Source organism: Phoca vitulina, unplaced genomic scaffold (genome assembly GCF_004348235.1).
Source record: "Phoca vitulina isolate PV1807 unplaced genomic scaffold, GSC_HSeal_1.0 scaffold50, whole genome shotgun sequence".
Lineage (NCBI taxonomy): Eukaryota > Metazoa > Chordata > Mammalia > Carnivora > Phocidae > Phoca > Phoca vitulina.
This window is the reverse complement of record NW_022589753.1, coordinates 6,219,897-6,236,689: the sequence shown is the minus strand read 5'-3', so window position 1 is coordinate 6,236,689 and position 16,793 is coordinate 6,219,897. Positions and strand designations below refer to the sequence as shown.

General features: G+C 45.4%; 2 protein-coding genes across 3 annotated transcripts in view; both read left to right on the top strand.

Annotated features, from left to right (window-relative positions):
* The window catches only part of CASS4 (Cas scaffold protein family member 4), a 32,672-nt gene extending 24,801 nt beyond the window's left edge, over positions 1-7,871 (top strand). Inside the window, exons 4-6 of the mRNA XM_032387725.1 lie at positions 1,585-1,665; positions 2,555-3,865; positions 7,461-7,871. Of these exons, the coding sequence (XP_032243616.1) occupies positions 1,585-1,665; positions 2,555-3,865; positions 7,461-7,871 (1,803 nt within the window). The remainder of the gene's footprint in view (positions 1-1,584; positions 1,666-2,554; positions 3,866-7,460) is intronic.
* A 7,701-nt stretch (positions 7,872-15,572) lies between these two features.
* Positions 15,573-16,793, top strand: part of RTF2 (replication termination factor 2) — a 37,813-nt gene continuing 36,592 nt past the window's right edge. For both annotated transcript variants that reach the window (XM_032387641.1, XM_032387642.1), the window contains exon 1: positions 15,573-15,713. In XM_032387641.1, coding sequence (XP_032243532.1) covers positions 15,645-15,713 — 69 coding nt within the window. In that variant the 5' untranslated portion in view covers positions 15,573-15,644. The remainder of the gene's footprint in view (positions 15,714-16,793) is intronic.

Sequence of the window (16,793 nt, the reverse complement as noted above, 5' to 3'; positions counted from 1 at the left end):
GTTCCTGAGCATCTCTTCTCCTCTCCCCGCACCTGCACCTGTTCCTGCGCATCTCTTCTCCTCTCCCCGCACCTGCACCTGTTCCTGAGCATCTCTTCTCCTCTCCCCGCACCTGTACCTGTTCCTGAGCATCTCTTCTCCTCTCCCCGCACCTGCACCTGTTCCTGAGCATCTCTTCTCCTCTGCCTGCACCTGCACCTGTGGCCCGTGGATGAACACACTTGCTCCCTTTGCCAGGACAGACGCCAGGAGCATGGCTACGCTTTGGGCACAAAAGTCTTAAAGATGTATGTGCAGGACTCGCCTCACTCACCTCACCCTCACTCCTGCCCTCTTGACCCTGTCTTTATTGAATATTTTGTTCATCATGGGTTTTTCACATTGTGATTTTTTTAAAAAAAATGTTGCATCCCATTATTATTTACCTTGATGACCAAGAATTTTGGGGCCCCCTCAACTGTTTTGACCAAGGCAGCTGCTTCACTTTCTTCACGCTGGTCCCCGCTCGAGAACAGGTCATCCCCAGCACAGCCATCAGATTCTCACCCTTAGCTTCTCCCAAGCCGGAGTTAGCCCCTGTGCACCACGACCCCACACCCAGGTGGCACAATTCGTCATTGAAGGTCCCATTGGTGCACTTTCCACTCTGCCTGAGGGGAACGAAATGCACCCTACCCTTCCCCAGTGAGAAGGAGTCAGTAGGAAACTCACAGTTCGGCTCTCTCCAAAGAAACCCCCTCTCCAGAGTCCAGCATTTTCCCTCTTTTTGTGCAGACCCTGTTTCGGTGCTTCTCCCTGTCACTTTGGAATACACACCTACTTTGCACATCCTGATATATGTGTTTTCTAATTGCTGTACCAAAAGAAAAAAAAATGCACATCATCTGTTTGGGCACCATGTCTTTTGCTCCTTACTGGGTGTATATACGTCATTTGGCTTAGTGTCTTGGTGGTTAACAGGCACTCAGTGAATATTTGCAGGATGAACACACAAATTACAAGCACAGGAAAATTTCTGCTGAGAAAAACAAACAAGAAAGACAGAAGCATATTAAGTCCCAATTCCATGTATTGCTTAGTCAATCCTAAGGCTAACTTACAGATGCTAATGAGCCCCTGTTTTTAGGCAAGTTCATTCTCTCTATAGTTTGTCCCCAGCTTCGGTCAAGAAGGCATCTTTTTATTTTTTTATTTTTTAAAAAAGATTTTACTTATTTATCAGAGAGAGAGAGAGCATAAGCAGGGGGAGCGGCAGGCAGAGGGAGAAGCAGGCTCCCCACTGAGCAGGGAGCCCAATGCGTGACTCGATCCCAGGATCCTGGGATCATGACCTGAGCCGAAGGCAGACGCCTAACCGACTGAGCCACCCAGGCATCCCAAGAAAGCATCTTTTTAAAGCACAAAGTCCGTTGTTGAAAACATAACCACATAAACTTCCACCATGCGAGCATCATGACCAAAAGCCCCAAAGTCTTTGGTGATTTCTATTTTCATTTGGAAAAACAAAACAAAACAAAACACTGGAGTGGGCAGAGTTTGCACAGGAAGGAAAAATCCAAGTTATCCTTTTCTGTCTTTCCCCAGGAGCCAAAGAAGCAGCTGTTATATGATATACCCCCCAGCCCCCAAAAGGCAGGACTTGGTCCCTTGGCCAGCCAACCACATGTAAGTATGACAAGGCACAGAGATCTGATGCTAGGAAAATGTGAGCATCCTCTGGGACGTTTTATCAGCTTGGTCAAAATTGGGAATGCAAATTCCTCATAGCAGAGCTTATTTCATTTGAAACTCCTGATGGCAGTGGTATTAAGGAACAGGTTGAGTAATGTGGTTTGGGCAAGTCCTCTATCTTCTCCGTGCCTCAGTTTCTCATGACAGACTAATTGTGAGGATTGAGATAATTCTCGTGGAGAACCTCGTACAGGTATAGTGTTTGGCACAGAGCAAAAGCTCAGTAGATCTTAGGAAAATTCTTCTTCTTCTTCTTCTGTACCTCAGAGATATGTTGTGTTAAGGTAGATTTTTATTTGTTTATAGGGGACATGCCTTAATTTGAAAATCTGTTCATTGTCGAATTGTCACACATTTACAATACATATACCTATGCCCAAGTTTTTTGGGGAAGGCCTTAAAAAACATCTCTGAAGTGTTGTGAGAGATGCATAGGAGTTTGTTAGAGGGTAAGGAGCGGGTCGGGAGGGCATGTAGAACAGAAGGACTGGTTTGGGAAAAATGAACTACAGTGGACTAAGGGAGCACTCTGAGTTCAGGGGAAGGTGAACCGCCGGGGTGACTGGACCCACAAGGAAGCTGGTGGCCGCCGTGGTGGGGAAGCTTAAAGGTGGGTACAACCAGATGATGAAGGGTCTTGAGTGATCATGGCAATGGGGAGCCACTGAAGATGCTTGAGGAAGGGAGTGACAATCAGATTTGTAAGAAGCACAGTACCCAGCACTTAGTAGGTCCTCAGTGTAATTGCACCTTTGTCAAATGAGTCGCTCAAACCCTCTTTTTATTGCTACTGACCTGGGCATTTTTGTGTGGTTCTTCACAGGGGCAGAGTGCTCCCCTGGTGTCGGCAATTGCCGTGAGGCGAGGCAGCTACAACACGTTACCAAGCCTCCAGAAATCAGAATGGATTTATGACACACCAGTGTCTCCAGAAAAAGCCAATGGCAGAAATGCATCTTTGAGCAGCTTTGTGGAAGAATCAGAGCCCCACACTCCACCCAGGTATATGTCCAGCTTCCAGAACCCTCCAAACAGCAGAGCAAGGTCCCTCTATCCACACCTGCCTAAAAATGTGCCCATGCAGAAAAAACTCAGCCTTCCAGAAATTCCTTCTTATAAATCCCTGGCACCCAGGGACACATTTCCCTTGGACGAGGGCGCTGGTTACAAGGTGCCTTCAAGCTTTCTGAACCCCCGGGTGGAACAGAAGAACACCAAGCCAAACATTTATGACATCCCTAAAGCGATGCCGAGCGGCCCCCCGGCCGTGAAGGAGCTGGGGAGAGTCAGCGGGGCTCCGGAGAATGCCCCGGACCGCAGCTCCTCGTGGTTCCCTGGCCAGGCCCCCTCGCTGTCTCCGGAACCGGACAGGTTGTCCGTTTCCAGTTCTGACAGCAGAGCCAGCGTTGTTTCCTCGTGCTCCTCCTTGTCCACGGACTCCTCGTCTAGCTCCTGCTCGGAGGAGTCAGGAAAGGAGCTCTCCTTGGACCCGGACTTGGCCAGAGAGAGGGTAGCAGCTCTGCAGCACGAGGTGGCCGGTTCTGTCGCCAGCCTGATGCTCTTCGTCAGCAGGAAGTGGAGGTTCCGAGACTACCTGGAGGCCAACCTCAGCGCCATCCGCAGCGCCGCTGACCACGTGGAAGAATCTTTGAGAGCATTCCTGGATTTTGCCCGTGGGGTCCGTGGGACGGCCTGTAACCTCAGCGACACTAACCTTCAGGCCAGAATTAGGGACCAGCTACAGACCATCTCCAATTCCTACCAGATCCTGCTTAGAACAAAGGAAAGCCTGGATAGCTGCAATTGGTCCTTGGAAGTCCTCGCGACGGACAAAGTCCAAAACAGCCTGGATGACCTCGAGAGATTTGTCATGGTGGCGCGGATGGTTCCAGAAGACATCAAGAGGTTTGCCTCCATTGTCATTGCCAATGGGAAGCTCCTTTTCAAGCAGAACTGTGAAAAGGAAGATACCTTGCAAATGACCCCCAATGCACAATTGAAGCTTGCAAAATGCACCCAGCTTCCCCAAAGGGAAATTGAATCATACCAAAGAAGTGCTCCTTTTAATAAACAAAAGGAAAGTGAACACTCCCCTGAGCTACTAAAGAAAAACGGGACAATTACCTGTGAACTGGTGAGTTCAGGGTGGTATAATAGAAGGAGGCTTTCAAATTTCATCTGGAGGGGTCGCCCATCAGATGCTAAGAGCCTTTCACTAATTGTTAGATAGTTCAATAATTGGATATTTATTATCCAATAATAATAATAAAAATATCCAATTATAGAACTATAATTATAGAACTATAATTGGATATTGAAAGATAATGATCTTTCAATAATTTTTGAGAGACATTGGTTCCATTTAAAAAAAATTAAAATTCATGGAAGTAATGTTCTAGATGAAATCTTATTAAGAAGTAAGATAAACACTTCAATATTAAGGCACGTAGGATGTTCTGGAAGCTCCCAAGGGATAGTTTATCTCTAATACTAGGGTTAGGAAGGTCTTTGAAAACCTTTTGAAATCTGTTCCTTGAGCACCTTTTTTTTAATCTCACTCCCCAGTTTCCTTGCATTTTTGAAAGTTGTTGATTTAGTCATTGTCTTTGTGTGTCTTAGAAACAGAAGAGGAAGTGTAAACACTCTTCCAAATTGTGCATGGTCTTAGCAGCCTCCAGACTGCAGTTACTGTTAGAAATTCTTTGCTGCATGAGTTCAGACATTGTAGAAAGGGAACTTCTGGTTCAAGGATTGCAAGTGCCAAGAGGCAGGTAACCTGGGGACAACCTTGGCCCTTTTAGCCCCAGTCTTTTTTTTTTTTTAGTGGCATTTTTATTGTTATGTTAATCACCATACATTACATCATTAATTTTAGATGTAGTGTTCCATGATTCATTGTTTGTGCATAACACCCAGTGCTCCATGCAGAACGTGCCCTCCCCAATACCCATCACCAGGTTTAGCCCCAGTCTTGTGTGGTATTCTGTTAAAATGCCTGCTGGTTGGTGTAACAGCTTTCACACATTCTAGAGAAGCTAGAAACATGGTATTTTTCATTCCCTGGTTTAAAGATGTAGATATAGATAAAGAGATATACTATACACAAATATAAATATAAATATATATATACAATTTTTTAAAAACTCATGTGTCCAGTGCGCCTGGGTAGCTCAGTAGGTTAGGCGTCTGCCTTCAGCTCAGGTCAGTCCTGGGATCAAGCCCCACTTCGGGCTCCCTGCTCAGCGGAGAGTCTGCTTCTCCCTCTCCCTCTGCCTGCCGCTCTGCCTACTTGTGCTCTCTCTCTATCTCTCTGTCAAATAAATAAAAACCTTTAAAAAATGTTAAAAAGATAAAAAACTCATGTGTCCTTGTATCAAGCCATGTTGGTAGGCAAAATTCAGCCCTTGGTCTTGCAAAGTCTCCTTTGTTGAAAAAAAGGCATCAGCCCTCTGAAACTAATAATATACTATCTGTTAATTAACTGATTTTAAATTTAAAAAAAAGGCATCCGGAGGCAGAACCATTGACAAAAATATAAAGAAAAATGCTCAAGTTTTAAAGTGGACTTAAATACCTCTGTACAGTGTAAAAACCACTCACGTTGGTAATTGGAAGGGATTTTATTTTTCAGAAGCTGCCTAACCTAGAAGAGACAGAAAAACCCATCTTGGAAGGAAGGTTGGATGAAACCGAAAACCTCGAAGGACAGGTAAGTGATAGGGCTGGCTCTCCCGGACTTCTGACCCTTTATCGCTCGAGATGTCTCCTGCTATGAACAAGTCGGCATTCTAGCCATGACCCCTTTGGGAGTAGATGTTTTTGTGACAGTTTTTCCTGTTTGCAGTAGAAGGAGCCCTGAACAAGTCCAGTGAACCCCAGTATGTGGAGCACGATTCTTGAACCATTAGTGACATAGTTCTCGGTGGTCTGCAGGTTTATCATGGGTGGGACTGACATGACCTTTGACATCCTCTTTTAATGCTTCTGATTACAATAGAAAAACTGTTTTGGTTTGGAGCTTGTGTATCATCAACACCTCTTTGACACTCGATGTTCTTCCTTTTTTTTTTTTTTTTAGTCAAAGATGTTATCGTTGTGCTTATTTTTTTGGTTACCTTCTACTTGTGGCAAATGACAATGATTTTCCAGTTACCAATCTGAAGAGTTTCCATTAAACTAGTATAAGTAAAACCAGTGGATTCCTTTAAAGACAAAGATGAAGCAAGTCAGGTTAAGAGGGAGGCAAAAAGGGCATAACTTGTGAAGGTTGTCCGAATACCTGAAGCCTGGGGATCAGTGAAACAGATCAACTCCCTGGCTGGGGGTGGGTGGGGGTAGAGGAGGGAAGGACAAAGATGTCTCATGACATGGACAAGATCATTCGTCTTCTCAGGGGCAAACTAGAACGAGATCCCTAGGCTGGAAGTCCTAGGTCAGGGAGCCAGCATGGTCAGGTCCTGGGGAGGGATCCCCTCTGTTTTCTAATTCTGTCCTCTCATGGCAGAGAGCAGAGAAGGAAATGAGCTCTGACAAGGGCATAATCCCATAACAGGGCCCCACCCAAAGGACCTCATCCAATCCCAGGTACCTCCCAAGGGCTCATCTCCTGCTACCTTCACGTAACAGGGTAGAGTTTCAACACACGAAGTTGGGGGGCACAAAAGTCAGACCCTCTCACACTGTCTGAGTGCTTCCAGGCTGTGAGTTTTGAGATCGCAGGTGGATGAGAGAGCGAGCAGTTTAACGAAAAGACTAAGAATTCAGACTTAGCCGACTCAGCTTAGAGCGCCGGCTCTTCATTTTGCTACATGAATGACCACGGGCAGCCCCCTCACTTCAGAGAACACCAGTCTCCCCACCTGTCCTAACAAACGGGGTTTGGGTGATTACCTGGAGGGGTTGCCACTAAGTTAGATGCTGAGAACCTTTCAACAGTGCCTAGGCTTTGGAAGACATTGGTTCCACATTTCAGAAAATACAACTCATGGAAGTAAAATTCTAGATGAAATCTTACTAGCAAGTTGGAGAAATATAATATTAAGGCAGATAGGTCAGCATATTTGGATTTCTTCTAGAAATTTTTGGGGCTCGGGTTTACTGCTGATGTTGCAATTAGAAAGGATTTTTTTTTTTAATCCTTTAAAATCTGTTCTTTGAGTAAATTTTAAAATCTCACCATCAAGTTTTCTTTTATTTTTTTAAAGATTTTATTTATTTATTTGTCAGAGAGAGAGAGCACAAACTGGGGGAGCGGCAGGCAGAGGGAGAAGCAGGCTCCCCGCTGAGCAAGGAGCCCGATGCAGGACTTGATCCCAGGACCCTGGGATCATGACCTGAGCGGAAGGCAGATGCTTAACCGACTGAGCCACCCAGGCGTCCCTCTTTTATCTTTTTTTAAAGTTATAGATTTAGTCATTGTCAATGTGCTTCTTGGGATGGGCTGCTAATGGTTTGTTGAGAGTATTGAATAAGATTTTATATATTTAACATGTAAGATTATATAGACAACACAATAGGTAAGATTGTATATATAAATACTATAATTTATATGTAACAGTGCTTTGAAAAGATTAATTTGTTAGGCAGATGGTGCACTGTGGGGCATCCCAAACAAAACTGTATTTTTTCTTATAAAAAGTCTAGAAAATTGAGCAAAATAGGAAACAGGAGACAACCGCAGCCTGGTGATCAAATCTGTCTCTTATCAATTGTTTTCTTCCCTTTTCCAGGATCCTAGCTCCCCCATCCCACAGCCTTTGAGTCAGCAGAATCCCGAGAAGAGATTCCACCTTTCTGAACACTGCCGGCTCTATTTTGGGGCGCTCTTCAAAGCCATCGGCGTGTTTAACAGCAGCCTCAGCAACAGCCAGCCCCCCGAGATCTTCATCACGCAGAGCAAGCTGGTCATCATGGTGGGGCAGAAGCTGGTGGACACGCTGTGCAAAGAGACACAGGAGAGGGACGTGCGCAACGAGATTCTCTGTGGCAGCAATCACCTTTGCAGCCTGCTCAAGAACCTCGCGTTGGCCACCAAGCACGCCGTGCTCAAGTACCCCAGCCCTGCAGCCCTGGGGCACCTCCAGGCCGAGGCCCAGAAGCTGGAGCAACACACTCGGCAATTCAGAGGGATGTTGGAATGAGCCTCCTTCCCCCTCTTTCTCCCTCCCTAAGGTTAACCTCTTAGCTTCAGCTTCCCAGCCCCAACCTGTGCAACTCTGTCCTATGGGCAAAGCCAGCCTAGGGATGCACTGATGGGCAGAAGCTGGTATTACCAAGTGGCTAAACAACCCCAGGACGTTGGCTTATGCTGCAGAGAGCCAGGTATTAAGTAAGAACCTTGCTAAGTTTTTAGCATAGCATGTGGGGTCAGTGTATGAAGTGATGTTGTAGAAACCAATTTTATATTGGTTGAATGTATGCCTGCTTTAAATTCATTCATTCAATATTTATTTATTGGGCATCTACTTATGTCAGATTCTAGGTGCTGGGCATATAGCAGTGAATCATACAAAGGCCTTGTCTTCAGGGAGCTTACCATCTAGTGGGGAGATAGACGATAAGTGATGAAGAATTACATACACAATGTGTCAGGTGCTAGGGAGACAGTAAAGGAGGAGAGACTTATTTTCAAATGATGAATTTCTGTTGCATCTGTTAGCAAATGTGATAAGTTTTTCATTTTGGACTGAATTAATTTTGTGAGATTTGGTACAAATTCTGTATCTGCATCTTATACAACATATATATATATATAACGTATGTGTGTATATATATATATATATGCTATATATATATGTTCTATTTTATCTTAACGGAGCTAAAGATGCATGTCATATTTACAACACAACATGTTCTGTTGGGTTCCTTATTAATTTATTTTGTATATAATAGCCTATGTTGATAAATTCAGTATGTTTACTCAGAAACAGCTTGTGCTTCAACAGTCTCAAATCTGTTACCATTTATAAAGTTATGTAAATATAATCATGAATTTAAGCATTCTTCGTAGCAATCCTTTCTTTGGAAGAGGTGGTGATCCATGTCACCCAGATTCTGGTACCAAAGCAAAGCCACCAATGTTTACTTTTCTTATTCAAATGCTTCTCCCCAAAGTGTGCAGGGAGATGCAGTAGACACCAAGTGCCCATGCACGAGGCTAGTATGGCAAAAACAAAGCCATCACTCATGGTGGTGCAACCAGAAGGTGTGGTGTGGACAGGATATCCATTGCTGGGCACAGATCTGAAAGTGGTGCAGAGCTCCCCTCAAGGCAAACCACCTCCTCTTCCTCTCCTTGCAGCTGGGTCTTCAGCTCATGTTGCTATGGTTACATCATCTTTACTTCACTTCAAGTGAAGGTCCATGTCTCCTATACACATCTCAACCACTAAACACCTTTGTAGCCTGGAACCAGCAGCCTCAGGCTGGAAGTCATCTGAAATGTCACCAGCCTGCCTGCTACTCGGCACTTAGTAGGCACTTCTAAATGGTTGACTGTTAGCTGATTATTTTCACCGAGTTACTCCTAGGGTCTCTAAAGAAAGACCGTATCTTTGTGAGGCTTGCTTGGTTCTCTAATTTAGAACAGAGAGGCCACATTCTTTGAACAGCTGTGATCTGTATTGGTTAGGACTCCTTCTGTTGCAAGTGATCAAAAACCATATCCAATCTTTCTTAAGCAATAAAGGAAATTAATTGACTCAAGTATCTTAAAATAACCCAGGGGCAGACTGGGTTCAAGGTCGGCTGGTGTGGGTGCCCAGTTTCTCAGTCCCACTTTCTCTGTGTTAACTCTCATGATTGCAAGGTGGCTGCCCCAGGTTATGTCCTTGGTTTGTGGCCAGAAGAGAAGAAAGAGGCTTGATTCTGCTTGGACTAGCTTAGAACAGGTGCCTGCCCCTGAAAGCCCCACAACAAGGAGGGCATGTAGTACCCAGGTTGACTTAGACTTGGGATTCAGCCCTCCACACAGGCGCATGTGTCCCGAGAGAGGGAAAGAATAGCCCTGCCAAGAACTATGACATGTCTGAGATTCCCCTACTTTATATTATTTTTTTTTAAGATTTTATTTATTTATTTGACAGAGAGAGAGACAGCGAAAGAGGGAACACAAGCAGGGGCAGTGGGAGAGGGAGAAGCAGGCTTCCTGCCGAGCAGGGAGCCCGATGCGGGGCTCGATCGCAGAACCCTGGGATCATGACCTGAGCCGAAGGCAGACGCTCAACGACTGAGCCACCCAGGCGCCCCTGAGATCCCCCTATTTTAAATTAACAAGTTAGCCTGCCAATTTCATGGATGTTGCAAGAAGACAGAAGATTCTGGGATCAGAGACTATGTCTGGGGCCCCCAAGACCACGGCTAGGTCCAATGATTCGCAAGGAGGAATCCCAAGACTCAGCATTACGTTCGTACTCACGGCTCTGATCTATTACAGTGAAAAGAGACAGCAAAGGGAAAGGCTCAAAGAGTTCAGTACAAAGGAAATCAGGCTCAAGTGGCCAGGAGTCCTCTCTCCCTGGTCACACGGGACACTTTTAATTCCCTCAGCAACAAATTGTGACAGCACCTGTGAGATGTTGCCAGCCAGGGTAGGTCACGAGAGCCTCCCATCCAGGGTTTCCATGGGGCTGATCATGTAGGCAGCCTCTACATGGCACATCCCCGAATTCCAGACTCTCGAAGGCAAGCAGGTGTCCAGCATGAACCACATTATTTGTACAAACAGCTTAGGCACGCTGACCCATTCTCATCAACTCTGGGGATGGTGGGCACCCTCCCCAAATCCAGGTTTTTATAAACAACCAAAGGCCAAGCTTGCAAGCCAGCCTTTCTAAGGATATTATTGACGCCTGCTATGTTAATTCTTCTGCCCAGAGACAAAGGATTTTCCTTACAGCCTTGCAAGCAGCTTATGCTTCATCTTTATATCATTTCCACCTCAACCCAAGTCCCAGGGCAGAGCAAAACAGGATGCAGATGAGGCTATGCACACACTGAGTTTGTGTCAAAGCCGAAGAACTCAGCATAGGCAGCCCCAGTCTTTCCCAATGACCTCTGCGCAAACCTGATCAAGTCTTGCCTCAGAGCGAGACATTGTCTTTCTGATACTGGACAGCAAACACACCTGCCTTTCTGCTCTGGAGAAAGACATGATCTCTGTCTTCCCAGGGCGTTTGCTAAAAACCGCCTTGAAGAGGTAATTCAGAACAAAATGTCATCAATGCCTCTGCTCAAAGGACATGCAAAAATGCAAAGGCCCCAAGAACCGTGTCCCAACAGGGGCCCCAACCCAAGTCGGGAATGTTGTTGGAAGAAGGGCGGCGGGCAGGGGGGTGGGCGGAGGGTGTTGCAGGGAGGCACCAGGACTTGTTTACTCCAGCCGGCAAGATGATTTTTGCACCATAGTAATAACAACGGCATGTATTTATTAAGTGATTACTACATTCCAGACCCTGTTCTAATGCTGTAGTTGTTTTAACTCTTCCGGTCCTTCATATGTGAGAGGCTCTAACAGGTAATCAACAGATCCCTATTGCTTTCAGAACACTACAGATGTATGTATGTAGATAGGCAGGTAGATAAACATATAGGGAGACATATCTGTCTATATTTTTTTTTGTCTCTACATGTATTTTGAGACGAGTTCAAACCAAGGGCCTTTGTTGACAAAGTACAAAACCATTGGGTTGAAAATAATAAAAGCTGCTGTTCTTAGCTAAATGTGTTTCCTTCCTTTTTTTTTTTTTTGAAACAGGGCAGTTATGAGATGAGTTTCCTCTAATTCGATAGGATAATTGCTTCTGAAAAACATTTAAAAGAAGAATATTGCATTTTTTAACTTTTAGCAATGTTTTGCTAAGTAGTTTTCTTTCATGCCCAGAATTCTGTGCTGCTTCCTTTCAAGGTAGGAAGAGGAAATGGTGGGTGGTGTGGTGGTGGTAGCAACTTGACCTCAATTAAGTTAAATTTCATCAGGAGGATGGAAGTGGTGAGGAGCCTAGTTGAGAGATCTTCCAGTGTGACAAGCCCTGGGGAGCTGGGTTTCTGGTTTGGGGGCAACTATCCTTTTTTAAAAAAAATAAAATATCTTTTTAAAATTTTATATTCTCCCCAAGGATGCACCCAGGTCTCCAAAGGCTGCCCATTTACAAAAGTTGCCCGTTTGTATAGGTGATTGGCTAATGCCTTTTTCCTTTTGTTCGTTCATTGAATATTCATTGTGCATCTCCTATCTACCTGGCCTCTACTGATCACTAGAGGAACTGCAGGGGACAAACCAAAGCTTCTGCACCTTGCAGCCTTCATTCCAGCTGAGGGGGATGGGAAACCAGGGCCAGGAAGAGGTGGGGTGAGTGAGGCACTCTCCTTAAAATCAAAATATAAGGGGGCACCCAAAAACTTAGTAATCAAGATACATTGTATTTTGATGCAGTATTTTAAAAAATCACAATCAATGCAAAGAAGTCCATGTTGAACAAGATATCAAAATTTAAATTTATAACGCGAGGTCAGTGGCGGTAAGTGCAATGCAGAAATTAAATCAAGGTGGGGGTAGTGGATAGAGAAATGGACAGGGGGTGCTTTTTTACTGGGAGAGGTCGGGGAAGGAGCTCTGCAGAGATACCGCCCCCTCCCGCCAGGAGCAGACGTTGAGTCACTCAAAGGAGACAGCCTGGAAAACAGTGGGAAATGAGTGTTCCTGAAGAGGGAACCGTGAGGCAAGTACCCAGAAGTGGAAACGAACCTGGAGCTCTCAAGGGAGAGATGGGGCCAGTGTGGCTGGAACCCAGAGAGGGAAGGGAAAGTGGGTGACATGATCTGGGATGGGTAGCCAGAGGCCAGTTCATGGAAGCCCTGTGTATTCCTGAGATATGTTTAATGTTTCCCTAAAACTGCAAACTAAAAGTAATTTTTTTTTTGTCTTGAATTATGTCGGGATTAATTACTTCTAGTTGTCCACTTTATTTGACTTTAACCCTCTTTGGGACATCCTCAGAAGTGTAACCGTACGTGATGGTTGTGAGACTCTTGAAGAATCCTAACACACAGCCGTTTGTTGTTGTTTTTTCATGCTAACTCTTAAAACGAGTCACTCTGCCTGTCTGCCTTGTCCAGACAAAATTGTAAACAACAGCTATGGGAGAGCGCATGGGCAGTACTCACCGGAAGTCAAACCCTCAAGGTTCGGAAGGCTGGAACATTTGGGAAAGATTGTAATGGGCAGTAGGAGCACTTAGAGTACTTGTTCTTAGCTTGGGCCTCAGTGGGTGATGCATGAAATACATAGATGTGTAAACAGTAGCAAAATTTTCTATGTACCACTGGATATTTTTCTGGGGAATAAGTCCAAAGTTTTCATCAAATTCTCTATCAAGTCCAATAACCCCAAAGAGGTTAAGAAATACTGGTTTTGCCACAGGATGATGGTTTTCTCTTTCCTGGTTTTATTCCTCTCCTGCCCTTTAAATCCACAGTTTGACCGGGGTGAAGTTGTCACCAAAGATCCTTGTAAGGGAATATCCTGTCTCAGTTCACTCAGCAAAGGCAGTGGAAAGCAATGGCAGCTAATGATACCAGTTTGTCTACTGTGCTGAGAACAAAATGGCTCAAATCACGGAAAGCCCTGAGCACAGGACCTGATACTCGCAGCCAGCTCTCAACACAAATTAGTTGCTGTTGATAATACTAACTCTACAAAAGCTTAAGCTGTGTATCGTCTACAGCACAGAGCAGCCTAAAAACCAATATTCTAAATGAGGAAACCAAGGAGGAAGAGAAAAAAAAAATTCAGCTGCCCGAGAGCTTCAACATCCACCCAGTTGGCCCTGCTGGGCTTCACAGCAGCTTTTGGGGAGAGGTTAAAGAACACGGCATTTGTAGTCACATGGGCCTCATCTGAGAAAGCCTCTCATCTTGTACTCCTTTTACTCGACTGCTGTGGGCCCCTGACCCAAGACTGTACACCTCAGTCTCAGGTTTCTCATTTGGAAAATGGAAGGCATTATATCCCCTACCTCCTAAATTATGAAGACAGAGGAAACAATGATCCAAATCTCCCAGTGCACAGTCATGGTTTAATAAATAGTAGTTATTTTTATTTTCATTTCTCCAAATGAACTCAGGGAGGGGAAGATTGAGTCTCCAGAAAAGGGCATTGGTTTGAGAGTCTGTTTAAAGATCTTTGCATTTATGCTATTCTGTAACTTGATTTTCTGTCCTTTGGGGACAGAGGGGGGAAAACTAATATTGTAACCCAGTCCTAGCTCTCCCTCTTACTAGCTGTGGGACGTTGGGCAAGTCCTTTGATCTTTCCCAGCTTCTATTTCCTTACTTGTAAATGGATTCTTATAGTACTCACCAGTTTTAGGGTCTACCAAAACTGGACTTGTCACCCTCCTTGAATGTGTCAGTACTTCCTTTTTGGTTTATTGAGGAAATGAATATTGAGTGTGCCAAAGGTTCTTCCATGCACTGGGGACACAATGGGGACTAAAGCAAAGTCCCTACCCTCACAGACTTTACAATATCTGTGACTGGTATAAAAATAAATCATAAGGTGGGGCGCCTGGGTGGCTCAGGCGTTAAGCGTCTGCCTTCGGCTCAGGTCATGGTCCCAGGGTCCTGGGATCGAGCCCCGCATCCGGCTCCCTGCTCAGCAGGAAGCCTGCCTCTCCCTCTCCCACTCCCCCTGCCTGTGTTCCCTCTCTCGCTGTGTCTCTCTGTCAAATAGATAATAAAATCTTAAAAAAAATAATAAAAAAATAAATCATAAGGCAATGAGAGACCAACGAATTAAAGGATTGATTTTCTTTTAATTCCCATTAATTGCAGTAACAGATAATCCTATGTTACAATCCGTGAAGTTTTCATATCCACATATTTTCTGTTCCCAACTGGGGAATATTTCAGATTTTTTTTTTTTTTATGTCTCATTTTGGTCAGCAAGGTAACATCCAATTATGTAGGTCCACCTTACTCGCTGTGGTTAGACTTTCCCCTAATATTTATAATAATCAAAGGAACAACTAGAAAAATAGGCAAGAGCATAGAAGCAGACAGTCATGGATTTTAGCAGGGATTTTGCAAGGGATTTGGGTTCTCGTTACAGACGTAGTACAACGTGTCTCTCGGAAAAGGCAGGTAAACATCAGTGTGGCTTTTATACCTGCCTCTGTTCAGTATACCTGATTTTTAATAAAAAAAATAAAGGAGGCTGCGAATCAAATACATGCACATACAGACTCCTTGCAACTTTTCCTCTATAGACCGTATGCATGGCAGTGTCAAAATTTCAGGCCTTAGAGAATCTTACGTCCCCCAGAATCTCCTATAACAGCACGTCACAGGATTTGTTGTGAGTGCTGAAGTCACCGTGGTGCTCCATAAAAAGTTCTCACTTAAACACCTAATTGTTATCTGAAATAACAGATGCCATTCACCTGCATCGTTAATTGCATTAACAAAATGCGGCCCTTTCCCTCGCAGCGCTCAGAGCGCGGGGATGTGCCAGACCCACAGTCAGACACGCTCGGGTGGGACGGGGCCCAAGAACGGGGGTGCTCTTTAGTCACCCCTGCCCCCTAAGCGCGGCGAGCGGTCGCCACGGTGCATCAGAAACCCTGCACCCACCGGAAGGAGGAAGGAACCGGCCGAGCCGGGAGACGTGGACGCTCCGCCAGCCCCTGGGAGTGCAAGGACTGGCTGGAGCTCCGGCAGCCCTAGCCGCGGCGCCTCGCCCAGCCCCTAGCGACGCTCTCCATGGCAACTGGGGCTTGGCAACGGGTCCGCCCCACTGCGCCTCGGCGGGCGTGTTGCGTCATCCCTGCGCGCCGGAAGTGACTGCAGAGGTCGCCAGGGACCCCCGGAAGTGGTCGCTGCGGGATATCGCTACTGACTCTGACTCCTGGCTGGCGATGGGTTGCGACGGAGGAACAATCCCCAAGAGACACGAACTGGTGAAGGGGCCGAAGAAGGTTGAGAAGGTCAGCGACGTGGGTCCGGTGGGGACCAGCGGTAGGGGGTTCTCCAGGGAGCGAAGGAAGGGCGGGGAGCTAGCGGGGTTCCTGACGCTGCCGTGCTCATTTATCTCATTTGGAGAACTCAGAATTAACAACAATATTAGTATCAGACTTTTATTGAGTGCTTACTGTTGCCACTCACCTGGCAGTACGCTTAATATGCGGTAGCTCGCACAGTTCTCACGACAGCCCTGTGGGCACGTATTGTCATCAGCCTCGCTTTTCAGACATAGAAATTGAGGGCCAAGAGGACAAAGTTGCAACCCTAGTAAGTGGCAGGGCCAGGATTTAAAGCTTGTCTGCCGTTAGTTACGATGAAACAAATGGCTGCTGTTTATTGAGCTTTGTACACACTTAACTTCATTTTCTCCGGGAATTCGTCCCAAAGGTTCTCTTATCCACATGAGATCAGGTCTTTCTCTTAAAAAACTATCTTACCACCCTGCACACTGCCTTCATGGTTGATTAATGTCAGTCACAGAGAAAGGTAAGTTCCCTGTGGCACAGTCTTCACCTTTTCCCCTCTACAGCTAGCACAGTTCTTGGCACAGTAAATACGGTGAGTAAATGAATGAGTGGATAATTCTTAATTCTCACAGGTAACTGAGAAAAATTGTATATAATAATTTTCATGCTGCTAACAGGGAAATTGAGTAAGTAACATGACCGGGATCACACAACTGACAGGTAATGAAGCCAGGATTTCCAACCGTTTATTCAGGAATTAAAAGTTAGCATTGGTGATTACTTTATTTTTTTAACCCTTTGTTTCTTAAATAATCTCTACGCCCATCGTGGGGCTTGAACTCATGACCTCGAGATCAAGAGTCACGTGGTCTACCAGCTAAGCCAGGTGCCCCGCATTAGTAATTACTTTTTTCCCTAAGATTTTGTTTGCTTATTTATTTATTTACTTTTAAGATTTTATTTATTTACTTGACAGAGAGAGAGACAGTGAGAGAGGGAACACAAGCAGGGGGAGTGGAGTGGGAAAGGGAGAAGCAGGCTTCCCGCGGAGCAGGGAGCCCGATTTGGGGGGGGGGG